The sequence below is a fragment of the Amblyraja radiata genome, chromosome 18 (genome assembly GCF_010909765.2).
Source record: "Amblyraja radiata isolate CabotCenter1 chromosome 18, sAmbRad1.1.pri, whole genome shotgun sequence".
Lineage (NCBI taxonomy): Eukaryota > Metazoa > Chordata > Chondrichthyes > Rajiformes > Rajidae > Amblyraja > Amblyraja radiata.
In genome coordinates, this window is record NC_045973.1 from 26,073,028 (window position 1) to 26,089,440 (window position 16,413).

A 16,413-nucleotide genomic window follows, 5' to 3' on the forward strand; every position below is an offset into this window, starting at 1 on the left:
CGTAGCAACAGGCCCTTCGGCCCACCGAGTCCACGCTGACCAGCGATCACACGTACACTAGTTCTATCCTACGCAATAAGAACAATTTACAGGGACTAATTAACCAACAAACCTGCAGGTCTTTGAGATGTGGGAGGAAACCAGAGCACCCTGAAAAAACCCACATGGTCACTGGGAGAACGTGCAAACTCCACACAGACAACATCCAAAGTCAGTATCGAACCCGGGTTGGAAAATAATTTGAATCTGTCCAACTTCTCCCTGTAGCTAATATCCTCTGCACCCTCTCCAAAGCCTTCACATCCTTCCTGTAATGGGATGACCAGACTCACGCACGCAATACTCCAAATGCAGCTTAACCAAAGTTCCATAATGCTACATCCTGACATTCTGACTCAATGCCCATTTTGATAACAGCTCAACATTCTAGAAAGAGACATTGCTTCTCCCTCCACGGATGCTGCCTGGCCTGTCAAGTTTCTCTAGAATCTAAAACCATCATCGTCAATTACTAAGACCAACTTTCCACAGCCAGGTTAAAAAAAGCAGAATTTAAATTCTTAAATAATTGGAGACAAATGCTAAAATTCCATTCATTTTATTTTAAATACAAATCTGCGGTCTTGCAGCGGGCCAGAATACTTTAACCCTTAACAGAGAAAACAAATTAAATTTTCAAATTTTAAGTGATAACCAGGTACACACCCAACACCGATTTTCCAGCACCTTTAGTTCCTGAGCCTCTCTGGTTTATCGGTGTTTGCGGACCAACAGAGGTCAGAATGGTCCAGTGGTACCAGTACCTAGGCCACCAAGATACCGGGCCGCTAAGTCAGCCTTGGAAGTGGGCTATGGGAACGAATCTGCCAGCTTTGGCCGAGCCTGAGTTCCAGAGCACCAGCCGCAGGGGGGAAATGTGACCTGCCGATCGGCTTGGAAGTCTCGATGAGGTAGAGATCAGCTGCCTCACCCAGCCTTGGCACCACAGTTTCAGGGAGATTTCAGGGGTGGGGGGGGGGGGGTTCAAGTGTTCTCATCCGGATTAAAGGAGGTGCCGGAGCACCTGTTGCTGGAAAATCAGTGGTGGACCTGTAATGTTAAAAGGTTTCAGCACACGAGCTGTCAGTGCAGGAGCCAGACATTGATACAGAGGTTGCCTCTACCTCCCTCCTCCCCTACTCAATAGTCTTGGTGCAAAATTAAAAAATCGTCTGTGATCTTTAATGTTCAGTGAATGTACAACGTGCACTGTGCCCGCCAATAATGGCGCAGCAGTTGATGTGCACATTCACCCATTGCCCGTTCACGCAAGATACCTGGTTGACAAATATTCATTAGAAATGTACAAAATAAATAAATATACATATTATACAATATAAAACTTTTTAAAAAATATACATATTTAAACATAAAGGTTTGCAGTGACCGAGCCATGACGGTAAAAGGTTATCCCAGTGTCCACTCCAAACTGTGCCCACACAATCACTCACCCATGGTAGCTGGCAGTCCACATATTCCAGGCCTGCTCACTCCTCTCCAACAACGGCCTAAGATTCACTTGAGGATGTCCGTGTTCCACGTTACATTGGCCCATTGCTTCGGTGGATAGTGAACAGTTAAATAACAGTTAAATAATTTACCCATCTAACATGACCTTGTTGGTCTTGGCATCACGTTTGGCATAGACGTTGTGGGCTGAAGGGCCTGTTCCTGTCCTGTACTGTTCCATGTTCTGACAGCAGAAATCATTTTCAATCTGAATGCTATGTTGTGCCGTGACATTCCACTCTTGGAGACCCTCCTTTAAGGCAGATGCAAAGGGATATGTGAAGAGCTTGGTGCTCAGTGTTCCACCAAGAGTTCTGTTCTCTGACTGCAGGATCTGGGTAAGAGGAGAGGCCGTGTGTAGGTGCAAGGCAGTTCCTGTGCACTCTCTCTCAGGACCACACATTGTATGATCCTCTATAACCTTCACACAGCCACCATTTCCACAGGGTGGTCGACCAAGCTGCAGCCCATTGCCTCCCCGGCAGCAGTAGCTATTCCTGGCGCTGTCCCTGTTCCAGCAAGCGAAGTTCCAGCCCCGGGATGGTGGGGCAGAGCCAGGGTCCGTGCCGTCCAGCCCAACTGAATCCGGACCGCAGGACCACTCCGCCTGTTGCCGATCCACAGCCTGAACCGCTGGCTCCTGCGTTGGACTCCATCACAGGGTGAGCGGCAGGTAGGGTGCACCACAGGGCTCTCCACCATCACTACTCCAGGTCCTGCAGGTTTATGGTGCTCCCTGTGAACTGAGAACTACCGGAGCCGTCATCCTCAGCCGATGGGTTCGGCTCCTGCGGGAATGAAAGTCAGCAGTTACCAGACAGGCAGGAGAGACTAGAGACTATAGAGTCATGCAGCACAGAAACAGGCCCTTCAGCCCATCTCGTCCTCACCGACCAAGATGCTCCATGTATACTTGTCCCACCTGCCCGTGTCAGGGCCATATCTCTCTAAACATGTCCTATCCGTGTACCGTTGAGTGATTCTCATCACAAATGTTTCCTGATCTGCAAAGTATTTACAACAAATAAAATACAAATGCTGGGGGAACTCAGCAGGCCAGGCATCATCTGTGGAGGGAATGGACAGGTTGTAGCGTGTCCAAGGTGAAATTTCAGATGGGGAATCTTCTTCAGACCAATTAAATCAGTGGATTGGGCAGCATCTGTGGAGGGAATGGACGGATGGTGTTTCAGGTCAGCACCCTTCTTCAGACCCAACTCGAAACATCTTCTGTCCATTCCCTCCACAGATGCTGCCTGATCTGCTGGGTTCCTCATGCTCAAGATTCCAGTGACTGCAGTTCTCCGTGCCTCCAACTACCGTAAATCCTCACTAACGGACCACACGGGGGGGGGAATGGTGTCCGTTATTACCGATTGTCCACTATAACTGGATAAAGGGGTTATCATCAACAGTATTATTGGAAAAACAGCTAATAAACATACACCACACCATAAACAGTAAAGGACACAAAATACACAATACACTGGGAGTGGCACAGAGGCGCAGCGGTAGAGTTGCGACCTTACAGTGCTGGGGATGTGGGTTTGATCCTGGGTTGGGTGGGTTTACCTGGCTGCTCCAGTGCACAGGTTCTATGCTACACACTGTAGTGTGTGGGGTGGAGGTGGTGTGCCTGGGGCCAGGGTCTCTGCCGCTGCGGTATGGAGACTCTCAGAGGCCAGTTGGGCTGCAGGTCTGCACATCGTCAGGGCTGGGGGTGCCCGAGGAAAACCCACGGCGTCACAATGTCTGTCTTTGCAACGTGGGAGGAAAGATAGAACCACTGCGGTAGTTCTAGTCCACACACTGTGAATTGTCCATAGTGTGTAGAATACAACTAGTGTATGAGTGATCGCTGGTCGGTGCAGACTCAGTGTTTCCATGCTGTATCTCTAAGCTAAACTGGTTCAAAAACAATTCGCTCCATCCATCCGTGAAATAACAAACTCGGTGTACAACAGATTTGGTCAACTATGACTGAAATCTGTTATAAAGAGGTCAGTTAGACAAGGGTTTACTGTGTGTACAATGTAGTTTCCTCAGACCCTAACGGCCAGCAGTGCCTGGGGGTGCATTGTTTCCCCTGTCTGGGAGCTGTACCTGCAGGATGTTGACAGGAAGATCGACGGTGAGCTGCGTGTGGGAGGTTGAAGACTGGGCCGAGAGCTGGAAGGCCAGCTCCCCCTCTCCCGTCGGGTCATCCTGCAAGAGAGAGATCATCAAGCAAAATTGGAAAGTGACCGCTGGCCTTTCAACATTCATTGGTCACACCACCAGCCGGCCACCCCGTCTGACTGTGTCCCAACCTCCACGACCGCACACAACTAACTGCAACACACCCTCAGCAGAGACAGGGAAAGGGAAAGGCCACCAAGTGCCCCCAGTCCTTCATACCTCACACTCATGGCCAAAAGCCCCATTACAATCACATCCCCATCTACATTCCCGTTTTGTTTGTGTAAAAGGTGAGGGGGCAATGTTTAAAGGAGGTGTGCGGGGCAAGTTTTTTAATGTATCTACTTTCACCACCAGCTGTGGCAGCCTGTTCCAGGCCCCCACCACTCTCTGTCTAAAACACTTGCCCTGCACAATAACCTTTAAACTTTGCCCCTCTCACCTTATAGCTATGCCCTGTAGTCTTTGACATTTCCATCCTGGGATAAGGTTCCGTCTACCTGATCTGGTGATTTAGCATCCAGTCAGGGGCTGGGGAGGGGGGAAACTACCTGCAGCAGCTGGGGCTGGACGTAGTGGGTGCCGGTGGACGGGTCTCGGATGGTCAGCCCACCGCCCGGCAGCATCACTCCCCCGAAGCGGCCGCTCTGCCCGACACCGGCTGCAGGCAGCGCCGTTCCTTGGCTCGACTTCTTCCGCTGGTTGGCACAGCCGGGGTTCTCTAAGGCAGGGGGGGGGGAAACAAACCGTTAATACCTGGGGAGCAGAGAATGCAGCGGTGGAGGGGACGTCGGCGACTGTGAACGGACCGCCAACTCACCTCCCGCGCCATCTAATATTCCCCGAGTCCAGAGCAGTTAATTGTCTTATGTATTAAAACGGAACAATGAAATTCTTACTGCAGCAGTATAACTGGCCTATATACACAGTACTCATAGAAAACATAAACAAAAAATGTTCAATAAATTTAACAAGATATTAGTGCAAACAAAAGCCCAAAGTCCCGAGTGCAACCAAGAGAGTCCGTAGTTTGATTATTGTTTGTAGTGTTTAATAGCCTGATGGTTATTGGGAAGAAGCTGTTTGTGAATGTGGAGATCAGTCATTGGCTCAGGAAGAAGGGTATGGAGACCTTGGCACACAGAAGCAGAGGGGCGGCTGCTGGTGGTGACGGACGCCACGTTTGCGGTGACCGCGGGTGCTGGAGGCGTTCACAGGAGGCCCTGCAGCAACTGGGCAAGCGAGCGGATCGGGCACAGCCTGCGGCAGCTGCATGGAGCAGCAGTGGAAGGAGCCGACAGTATCGTAATGTCCAGGCCTACCCCAACTTCTCCATCCAGTGCCGCCAGGACACCAGGCCTTAACGAGAGAACTAGGAAATCGCACATCTCCTTGGTCCAAGATTGGACTTTTCAGAGACTTGGAAGTTGCAAGATGGCGCCAGAATGTGGCGACTCTCTGCGTGCTGTTCCAGAAGGGGATCTATTGTACTCATGTATAATAGAGAGCACCCTGGAGAGCACACAGAACAAGCTGTTCACTGTATCTCTGTAGAACTACAGCAAATATCATGAGGAGGGGAATGTAAAACATAGAGGCTGCTAGAATAATGAGGGGCGGCACAGTGGCACAGCTGGTAGAGCTGCTGCCTCACAGCACCAGTGACCCGGGTTCAATCCTGACCTCGGGTGCTGTCTGTGTGGAGTTTACACATCCTCCCCGTGGGTTTCCTCTGGGTGCTGTTCTGTTTTCCTCCCACATCCCAAAGACATGCGGGTAGGTTAATCGGCCTCTGTAAATTGCCCCTAGTGTGTAGAGAGTGGATGAGAAAGTGGGGCAACATAGAACTAGTGCGAATATGTGAACAATGGTCAGCATGGATTCAGTGGGCTTGGAGAAGGTACACATGAGGTTTACCAGGATGGTGTCCGGATTAGAGGGTGTTTGCTGTAAGGATTGGCTGGAGAAATTTAACTTGTTTTCTCTGGAGTGTTGGAGATTGAGGGGAGACTTGATCGAAGTATATAAAACTATGAGAGGCATAAATGGGGTCAGAACTTCATTGCCAGAGCAGAAATGTTAAATGAAAGAGGGCATAGCTTTAATGTGAGAGGGAGAATGTTTAAAGCAGAATTTGAATGAGAGGTCGCACAGACTTGGGTTGTTTTCTCTGAAAGGTTGGAGGCAGTGGGAAGATTGTGGGACAAATTCCAGATTCAGGGACAGTTTCTTCCCAGCTGTTATCAGGCAACTGAACCATCCTGTCAACAATTAGAGAGCGGTCCTGAGCTAACATCTACTGGCCAAATTGTGTGCCTTCCACCACAGTGATGAATGCTGTGGTGGATGTTTGTGTTAAATTTTTATTGTGTTTTTGTGTGTGTTCTTTATCATTGTACCGCTGCTGACATATTCATTTCACTTGCACTTTATGTGCAATGTGACAAATAAACCGTATTGTATTGTATTGTATTGTACCTCATTGGAGTCCCATGGACTATCTTTAATCACATTTTACTGGACTTTATCTTACACTGAGCGTTATATCCTTTATCTTGTATCTGAACACTGTGAACAGCTGGATTGTAATCGTACAGTCTTTCCGTTGGCTGGATAGCACGCAACAAAAAATGCTTTTCACTGTAGTCGGCAGACATGACATTAAACTAAGATGACAGGAATTAACGGGGTGCATGTTTAGAGTAAAAAACAAGATATCCCCCGACAACGGCTGCCGTGTTTGAAAATTAATAAAGAAGAAAACAGAAAATAGCACCCAGCTCGTGCATTTGGCTTTCAACAGAAGCCCTTACCCGCGTTGCTGCCCACTCCTTTCTGCTTCTTCTTCTTGGCAAGTTGTATAGCCCGGTAGTCAGTCCTCGCTGAGCCGCCGCTCTCCTGAACAATTCACTGGTTAGTGACAGAATAAATGAGCCGCAGTGGATGTACACGTGCATTCAGTGGCAGCGACGCCGGATTCATGCAGAGTAACAGTGTGTTCCCATACACAACCACCCCTCAGCCCCGATCAGCCCAACTACAATCACCAATGAGGCATTCGGCACAGAAACAGGCCCTTCGGCCCATCGTCCGTGCTAACCCACAAACACACCAACCCTCCATTCCCCTCATCCCATTTTAATCTCCCCCGTTCCCATCACTTCCTCCGAATTCTACCACTCACCTACACAACAGGGGCAACTTACAGCAGCTAATTAACCCATCGACCAGGCTAATCTTTAGGAAAGAAAGTGGAGCAGTGGAAGATGGAAAATGGAATCAAGACAAATGTGAGGAGATGCATTTTGGGACATTAAATACACACAGGACTGGTTTCAAATTAGGTTCATGACCAGACGCTGATAATGCCAAATCAGAAATGAGAAGATTTACGAGGATGTTGCCAGGGCTCGAGGGCCTGAGCTACAGAGAGGTTAAGCAGGCTAGAACTTTATTCCTTGTAGCCCAAGAGGGTGACGGGTGATTTTATAGAGGTGCATAAAAACACGAGGGGAATAAATAGGGTGAATGTCTTTTACAGAGTAGGGGAATCAAAAACCAGCGAACATAGGCTTAAGGTGAGTGGGGAAATAAATTAACAGGAACCTGAGGGGAAACTTTTTCACAAAGAGGGTGGTGGGCATATTGAACAAGCTGCCAGAGGAGGTAGTTGAGGCAGGTACAATAACAACATTAAAAGACATTTGGACAGATACATGGATAGGAAAGCTTTAGCTTAGATGGGGCATCTTGGACAGCATGGATGAGTTGAGCCAAAGGGCCCGTTTCTGTGCTGTGTGACATCCTAGACGGCTCATTAAATGTAAAACTGAGTCTGTCGAAGGGTCCCAACCTGAAATGTTACCTATTCACATTCTCCAGAGATGCTGCCTGACCTGCTGAGTTACACCAGCACTCTGTGATTTTGCCATTTAGAAAAATGTAAAATTATGTTCAGAATGATATGTTTTGTATCAATTTAGACTTTAAAGATAGTGTGGAAACAGGCCCTTCGGCCCAGCGAGTCCACGCCGACCAGCGATGACCCTGTACACAAGCACCATCCTACACGAGGGACAATTTACAATTATTACCAAAGCCAATTAACCTACAAACCTGTACGTCTTTGGAGTGTGGGAGGAAACCGGTGCACCCGGAGAAATCCCACATGGCCAAAGAGAGAGAACATACAAACTCTGCACAGACAACACCCATTGTCAGGATCGAACCCGGGTCTCTGGTGCTGTGAGGCAGCAACTGTACTGCTGCGCCACTGTGACACCCTTAATCTAAAGCAAATTATGTAGGCATAAAGAAATCATAACAGATGTGTGTGCAGAAGATGTCAGCATGCATGAGTGAGTGGGTGCTCCTGCAGTGACCCACTAAGGCAGGTAGTGAGTGTCAGCCGCGGCCCCGTGCCCCAGAGGTGGGTAGTGCCCGGTACTTACCAGGAACGAGCAGCCAGACATCATGCTGAGCTCCAGCTCTTTCTGGGTGCTGAAGGTGGTGGTAGGGGTGTTGAGGTTGGAGAAGACATACTGTGCCACCACCTTGCTGCCCTCGGGCGGTCCCATCACGTCGGACACGCTCAGCATGTGGCAGTCCACCTTGGGGGGGGCGAGGAGCTCGGGCACGTGGCTGCCCCCCAGGCTGCTAGAGGGGCTGAGAGCTCCGCTGGACGACAGGGCCTGCAGGTCGGGGCATCCGGCCGCGCCCCGCATCGACAGGGCCCCCAGTGCCTCCGCGCTCACTACCTGCACCCCCTCCAGGTTCAGGGCACTCTGCTGCAGCATGCTGGCAGGCAGGCCCAGGCCACTGTCCATTGCGTGGGAGATGTCCGGCGTGGGCACGATCAGAGGGTCAGTGCCCTGTGCCATGGGCCCATTGCTGACGGACACGGTGTTGCCCAGTGTGGACCCCACGGAAGCAGCGTCGATGGTGAGGATCCCCGAGCTGACCAGCGACATGTCCGGCGACAGGCTGACCGGCGCCACGGGCACGGCGGTGAAGAGCGAGGCGATGTCCACGCTGCTTAGGTCACTCTGACCCGGGCTGGTCAGCTCACAGCTCGGGGTCAGCGAGCCCGTCAGCTCCAGCTGCGAAAACACATCTGAAACAAGATGCCTGCCCGTCAGCACAGTACCCCCATCATGCTCAACCCACAAACACTGCAGGTACCTTTGGCCCATCTCACCCATGCCAGCTCACTCATGCAACTTCAAGGTGTGTAGGGGAGGGGGGGGGGAGATTTAATAGGAACCGGAGGGGCAATCTTTTTACAAAGGGTGGTAGGTGTATGGAACAATATGCCAGAGGAGGTAGTTGAGACAGGTACTATAACAACATTTAAAAGACATTCAGACAGGTACATGGATAGGAAAGGTTTATCGTGGATGATTGGTGATCATTTTTGAATGTTTTATAGACTCTGGATCACTTCCTGTGGACTGGAGGGTAGCTAATGTAACTCCACATTTTAAGAAAAGAGGGAGAGAGAAAACGGAATTATAAAGCAGTTAGCCTGACTTCGGTAGTGGGGAAGATGTTGGAGTCGATTATTAAAGATGTAATAGCAGCTCATTTGGAAAGCAGTGACAGGATTGGTCAAAGTCAGCATGGATTTATGAAGAGGAAATCATGCTTAACTAAACTTCTGGGATTTTTTGAGGATGTAACAAGCAGAATAGATAAGGGAGAGCCAGCGGATGTGGTGTATCTGGACTTTCAAGCAGCCTTTGACAAGGTCCCACACAAGAGATTAGTGTGCAAAATTAGAGCACATGGTATCGGGGGGAGGGTATTGACATGGATAGAGAACTGGTTGGCAGACAGGAAGCAAAGAGTAGGAATTAACGGGTCTTTTTCAGAATGGCAGGCAGTGACTAGTGGGGTGCCGCAAGGCTCAGTGCTGGGACCCCAGTTATTTACAATACACATTAACGATTTAGACGAAGGAATTATATGTAACATTTCCAAGTTTGCGGATGTTACAAGGCTGGGTAGCAGTGTGAGCTGCGAAGAGGATGCAATGAGGCTGCAAGGTGACTTGGATAGGTTGGGTGAGTGGGCAAATGCAGTATAATATGGATAAATGTGAGGTTATCCACTTTGGTGGCAAGAACAAGAAGGCAGATTATTATCTGAATGGTGTCAGATTAGGAAAAGGGGAAGTACAACGAGACCTGGGTGTCCTAGTACATCAGTCACTGAAACTAAGCATGCAGGTACAGCAGGCAGTGAAGAAAGCAAATATGAGTAATTGAGTATAGGAGCAAGGAGGTCCTACTGCGGTTGTACAGGGCCCTGGTGCGACCGCACCCGGAGTATTGTGTGCAGTTTAGGTTTCCTAGTTTGAGGAAAGACATTCTTGCTATTGAGGGAGTTCAGCGTAAATTCACCAGGTTAATTCCCGGGATGGTGGGACTGACATATGACAAAAGAATGGATCGACTGGGCATATATTCATTGGAATTTAGAAGGATGAGAGGATATCTTATAGAAACATATAACATTATTAAGGGATTGGACAGGCTAGATGCAGGAAAAATGTTCCCCGTGCTGGGGGATTCAGAACCAGGGTTCAGTTAAAGAATAAGGGGTTTAGAGGGATTTGGGCCAAACACTGGCAGGTGGGATTAGTGTCGATGGGGCATGTTGGTCGGCGTGGGAAAGATGGGCCCAAGGGCCTGTATCCACGGTGTGAAGTGGAGCGGTGAACTGAGAGCTAACACAGGCTGCAGGTGCAGCAACACTGGGCCAACCCCATTGCATGGCAGTGTAGGCAAGGGGCCAGCAGATGTCCAGCTTAGTGCCAGGATGCCAATGGGCTGATGCCAGGTACAGTTGCTGGGGAGCCGCGCTGGCCCACCTACCCGGGCTGATGTTGTGCTGCTTCATCATGTGAGCCTTGATGCTGTTCTTGGAGTTGAAGAGCTTGCTGCAGTTGGAGAGGGGGCAGCGGGTTTTCACCTTGTCCAAGTCTTTCAGGTGCTTCTTGGAGTGGATATAGAGACTGCTGCGTGCCGAGAACCTAGCTTCACAACCTGAGCACACAGGAACACGCGTGTTACCAAGGAGCACACGCCACGCCAACACGGCTTCCTCCCAGCAACCGGCAGCCTCTTGGAACACGAGACAACATTAACATCAGCGCCTGTGAGCTGTTAATGATTGTGTCTTTGGTTGCACTGTGGACTTCGGTTTTGGATTATTACGGTTACTTGGTATTAGTTTAGTTTAGTAATACAGCGTGGAAACAGGCCTTTCGGCCCACTGAGTCCACGCCAATGATCACCCATATCCTAGTTCTACCCTACGTAGTACGGACAATTTACATGGCCAATTAACCTACAAACCCGAACGTCTTTGGGATGAGGGAGGAAACCAGAGCACACGGAGGAAGCCCAAGTGGTCTCAGGGAGAACATGCAAACTGCACACACAGACAACAGTCTCTGGCGCTATGAGGCAGTGGTTCTATTGCCATTAGCTTAAGGTTTGCCTCCGTTTCCGCATCGCCTCGAGACGTACCTTCTATGGGGCATACGAAGGGTCTGGTGCCCAGGTGGGTGATGCTATGCCCCTTCAGGTGCTCTGCCCGGGTGAAGGACTTCCCACAGCCGTCCACTGGGCAGATGAACCGCCGGTCGTCCTCATGGGTCCTGGGGAGAGCAAGAAACACCGTAGTCTGGTGGGCAACCTCGCCCCAGTCATAGCTGTACAGCACAGAAACAGGCCCTGTTGGCTAGAGTCCTTGCCGACCACCAAACACCCATTCACACAAATCCAATGTTCATTCCCCCCACATTCCCATCAACACTCCCATGTCTACCCCTCACCACGCCATAGGGGCAATTTACCGCCACCGATTAACCCACCGACCCCTCACGAATTTGGGACACGAGCAGAAACGGTGCATACCCCACACACAGACTGCGCCTGAGGTCAAGATTGAGCCCAGGTCTCTGGCGCAGTGCGGCAGAGCGAGCTGCAGGATTGAATGGTGCGCAGCCATAGAAGGGGAAGAGAAGAAATTAATAATTAGACATATTCCTGTCAGCTTTAGAAAACAGAGGTGACTTCCCTCCAGAGACCTCAGATGAAGGTTGATCACAATAACATTTTAAAAGCTGGTGAACAGCAGGTGAAACTAAGTAGGGTGCGGAGTTTTATTTCAAAATGGCATGCTTGGAATTGGAATGTTGCATCAAGAGACTGCAACAAACTCTTGGCTACCGCTTGCAACGGCAGGGCCAAACAAGATTACTTTCAGATGAGTCGTTTTGACAAGGTCCACTTGTCCCACAGCAATATTCCAAAAAAGAACATTGTTCTAGGTGTCCGAGCCAAAATCTTTGATTATTAAATTGTAATCACTCACCTGCGTGCGGACTCTTACTTATAGAGCCGGATGCACAGATACCATCCCTTTGGCCCATCTTGCTACACACAAACATGCCATGTGGTGCTGCCTTAAAGCTGCGCTCTACTGCACCGGGGAAATGTTGCTGTATCTACTTAACCCATGCAGGCAGCGCTGGAGGGTCCTTACCTTTTGTGCCGCAGTAATTTGGACATGCAAGTAAACGACCAGCCGCAGCCATCAAAGTCGCAGATAAAGGGCCGCTCACCTGCATGCGAAAGATCACTCTTTAGATTCAACTCGGATATTATTGCTTTCAAACAAAACCAGAACGTTGATGGAGGCACGACATGCAAAGTATACTCAGAGCACTGAATCCACCGAGCTTTAGGCTGACTTTAGAGATAGGACGTGGATATAAGCCCTTCAGACCACCTAGTCCACACCGGCCAGTGGTCACCCTGTACACGAGTACTATCCTACACACCAGGGTCAATTTACAATCTACAGAAGCCTTTGGTCTTTGGAATGTGGGAGGAAATCGGAGCCCCCGACGAAAACCCACACGGTCACAGGGAGAGCGTACAAACACGGTACAGACAACACCTGTTATCAGGATCTCTGATGCTGCATCGGGTCTCTGACGCTGCAGATCTGTTCCCATAACCAACTTCTACGGCCAAATTTGCGGGCCTGTCGCAGTGGGCCGGAGTTCCACAGCCCCGGCCCCAGCGGCAAATTCAACCCACCGAGCAGCGCAGAAGTCCCAATGACGTCGATATGACAAAGAAACCTCATCTAGACTAGGCGCCACGTTTCTGGCCAGATTAAAGGATGTGGGGGGAGGGTGGGAGACCACCACTTGACAGATAATCAGTGGTGGACCAGTATCGCCTTTTCACTGACTGGATAGCATGCAACAAAAAAGCTTGTAATTGTACCTCGGCTCACGTTAATTAATTAATAGTTAATTAAAGTAAGCTAACGTGAGAGCTGATACTGGCAGCAGCCTCACCGAGCTGGGACCGTACCTGTATGGCTTCGTAGGTGAATCTTCAGGCGGCAGGCTTTGTCGTATCTCTTGTCACAGCCTGGGAAGGAGCAGGTAAAGTGCTCCTGATCACGGAAGTGCGATCGGTTGTGGGAACCGAGAGCACTGATGGTGCTGAACGTCTTCTCACAGCCTGCACCAGGGAAATACAGTCAGCACAAGGAACTAATCACCCTTGTCATCTTTTCCACCACCAACCCTTTATAGGTCTATGGGTGGGCTGCACTCTAGTTACCTGGCTTCTTATTTCAGCTGCCCTTCTTAAATAAAACATTGCATCCATCTATCACTCACCAAGCTTTATCCTGCCCCACCTCTCTTCCAGCTTTCCAACCCTCCCCCTCTCCCAGTCAGTGTGAAGAAGGGTCCTGACCCGAAACATCAGCTATTCATGTTCTCCAGAGATGACCCGCTGTGTTACTCCAGCACTTTGTGTCCATCTCTAGAGAAGATGGATAGGTGACGTTTTACAGGTTGGGACCCTTGAAATGTTGGCCAAGACTCCAAGAACTGCCATACTCTGCTTTGAGATAAATCTTTAGCACTGACCTGTGAAGGCACCCATTTAAACATGTCAGAAAATTTGGCATATCGCACACTATGGCACTCCTTTGATGCTACATTTGAGTCCCAGACTACATGCAGTGTTCTCCTTCCAGACGTGGTACTCAAACCACAACTTTCAGTCTCAGAGGCAAGGCACTGCCACCTAAACCACCAACAGAGGTTTCTAGATCACCCCACACAAATATGGATTCCTGCACTAAATGCTATTCTCTTTACCCTGTATCTGGACATTGTGGATGGCTCAATAGTAATCATGTATTGTCTTTCCACTGACTGGTTCGCACGCAAGAACCTTATCACTATACCTGGGTACACATGACAATAAACTAAAATATAGGGAGCTATTTGGCCCAACACAACAATGCTAGCTCTGTCCAAATAGCTAACTATTCAACCTGTCATGGACACGTGAAGACTCGAAAAAGGCCAGCTGATGTTTCGCCCCTCTCTCAACGCCCCAAGTAAACTGCACCCCCGCGGGCTGTCAGTGGCCTTGGGCCTCACCGGGGAAGTCGCATTTGAAGGGCCGCTGGGGTTCGAAGTGGCATCGCCGGTGGCTGCTGAGCTTGAGGGCGGTGGCAAAGGGCTGGGAGCAGACATCGCAGGCGAAGGCCAGCTCCTGGACGTGGGCCTTCATGTGGGCCTTGAGGTTGTAGACGGTGGTGAAGCGCTTGCCGCATTGCTCGGCCTGGCAGCCAAAGGGCCGCAACTTGCCGTGGGAGTGCAGGTGACGCTTCAGCTTGTAGGCGGTGGTGAAGGCCCACTCGCAGCCGGCTACCGTGCAGTGGAAAGGCCGCTGGCTGTGGGACAGCAGGTGCACCCGCAGCCGCTGCTTCTTGTCGAAAGCCTGCTGACAGTTCTGCTCGGGGCAGTGGTGCAGGGGCCCGGCGTCTGGCCCTTGTCCAGGCTGCAGCCCCAGCCCCAAGCCCAGGCCCTCGGACAGCTTCAGCAACACGTCCCCGCTCTCACTCAGCAGCAGCCCCGACTCTGGGCTCGACTCTAGCCCCAGGCCTCCCGCCTCGGGGCCCGGGCTCTGCTCCTCAGCCTGGAGCGGCCGGCCGCTGGAGTCGCCGCAAAAGCCGGCCTGTGGCGGGCCAGGAGCCGGGGCCTGGCAGCCGGGGTAGGCCGGGGCCTGGGGCTCTTCCTCTGGCTTGACCAGGCCCCCGGCTCCCAGCTCGGGCGCGGCGAGGAAGAGCAGCCCGTCCTCCAGGCGCAGCAGGAGGTCTCGGCTGCCCAGGCCCAGGCCCAGGCTGGCAGCCAAGCCGCCTGTCGAGGCCCCGGGCCCAGGCAGGTTCTCGATGTTGCCGAGCACGGAAGGCGCCTCCAGCAGCAGGCCGGGCCCAGGCGCAGGCGGCGGTGGGGCCAGGGGCTCGGGCTCCCCACCCTGTTGGGCCGGCAAGGTGCCGAGGCGAGGCCGAGCCCTGTCGGGCCCAGACGCGGCCTGCAGGTAGTAGACGGTGTCGGGGGCCGACTCCGGCCTGGGCAGGGGCTGGGCCTGGCGCTGCTCGGGGCCTGGGACTAGGCCGGAGCCCCGGACTGAAGTAGATGGCCCGGCCGCCGCCTCCGCCTCAGGCTCCAGGTTAAAGACGACAAAGATGTCGGAGTCGGCGGCCGGGCCGCGGAAATCTGGCGTGTCGTCCAGAAAGAGCGAGTATCGGGCGTGCGGGCCGCCATGCGCCGGGGCTTCGGCCTCCTGCCCCAAGCCCAGGCCCAGGCCGAGCCCGAGGCCTAGGCCCAGCCCCTGCTGCTCCATCCCCGGTGTCCCCGCCACAGCCGCCCGCCGCCGCCGCAACGCGCGGCCTGGAGTCCACGCCGCCGGAGCGGAGCGCAGCCAGAGCAGTCAGCGGCGACAAAACCCGGCCTGGATTCCTGCCCTGTGTGGATCCGGCAACTTACAATGCCTGTCAGACCATTCGTGCACTCTCCAGATTCTACACAATATCACACCCAAGAGGTCATTTGCATGAATACTGGCGTTATTGATGTATTGATTTCCCCCCCCTTTATTTAGTTTATTATTGTCACACATACCAAGGTACAGTGATAAGCATCAAATATATCCAATGAGGTAGATGGTAGATCAGGATCGCATTCTAGCCGGTGAGAGGTCAGTTTAGTTGCCTGATAACAGCTGGGAAGAAACTGTCCCTGACTTGTATATTATCCTTGTGTTTAGAGCAATATACAAGAGTCGCCAGGTTTGCTGCTATTTTCTAAGCCCAGGCTGCTGCTGGCCAGAAAGGCCTGTTGCATCTGTGTTCAAGAAGGAACTGCAGATGCTGGAAGATCGAAGGTACACAAAATTGCTGGAGAAACTCAGCGGGTGCAGCAGCATCTATGAAGCGAAGGAAATAGGCGACATTTCAGGCCGAAACCCTTCTTCAGACTGGGCCTGACAGCACCCGAGGGCAGATTCGAACCTGGGTCTTTGGCGCAGTGAAGCAGTATTATGTTTATGCGGCCGTTGCAATGATGGAGTTTGTCTGTCTATTCTCTCCACAGTTGCCGTCTGGCCCACTAAGTTCCCCCTGCACTTTGTTTTGCTCGGGTTTGCAGCATCTGCAGCTTTGTGAATGTGGAATCAAAGGAGGAATTGTTAAGGAGACAAATGTTCTACCAGACAGAGGAGCATGTTAATAGATAGGAAGTGCTAGGATTTATGTTCTAGACAGAAACAATGGACCTTAAGGTCTTTGTGATGGGGG

The 16,413-nt window shown here is 51.3% G+C and overlaps 1 protein-coding gene across 2 annotated transcripts; it reads right to left on the reverse strand.

The window, feature by feature from the left end:
* Positions 1-582: 582 nt before the first annotated feature.
* Positions 583-15,492, reverse strand: LOC116983256 (zinc finger protein ZXDC-like). Of its 2 annotated transcripts, XM_033036939.1 has the most exons (10): positions 14,213-15,492; positions 13,122-13,274; positions 12,280-12,358; positions 11,259-11,389; positions 10,602-10,772; positions 8,178-8,839; positions 6,540-6,624; positions 4,278-4,447; positions 3,652-3,753; positions 583-2,336 (listed from the first exon to the last, which is right to left on the reverse strand). In XM_033036939.1, exons 1-10 carry the CDS (start codon positions 15,459-15,461, stop codon positions 2,253-2,255), a joined length of 2,886 nt encoding a protein of 961 aa, XP_032892830.1. In that variant the 5' UTR covers positions 15,462-15,492; the 3' UTR covers positions 583-2,252. The 2 variants fall into 2 exon arrangements, with proteins under 2 accessions (XP_032892830.1, XP_032892831.1); XM_033036940.1 differs by lacking the exons at positions 583-2,336; positions 3,652-3,753; positions 4,278-4,447 and having other exon boundaries at positions 6,540-6,636.
* Between the last annotated feature and the right edge of the window lie 921 nt (positions 15,493-16,413).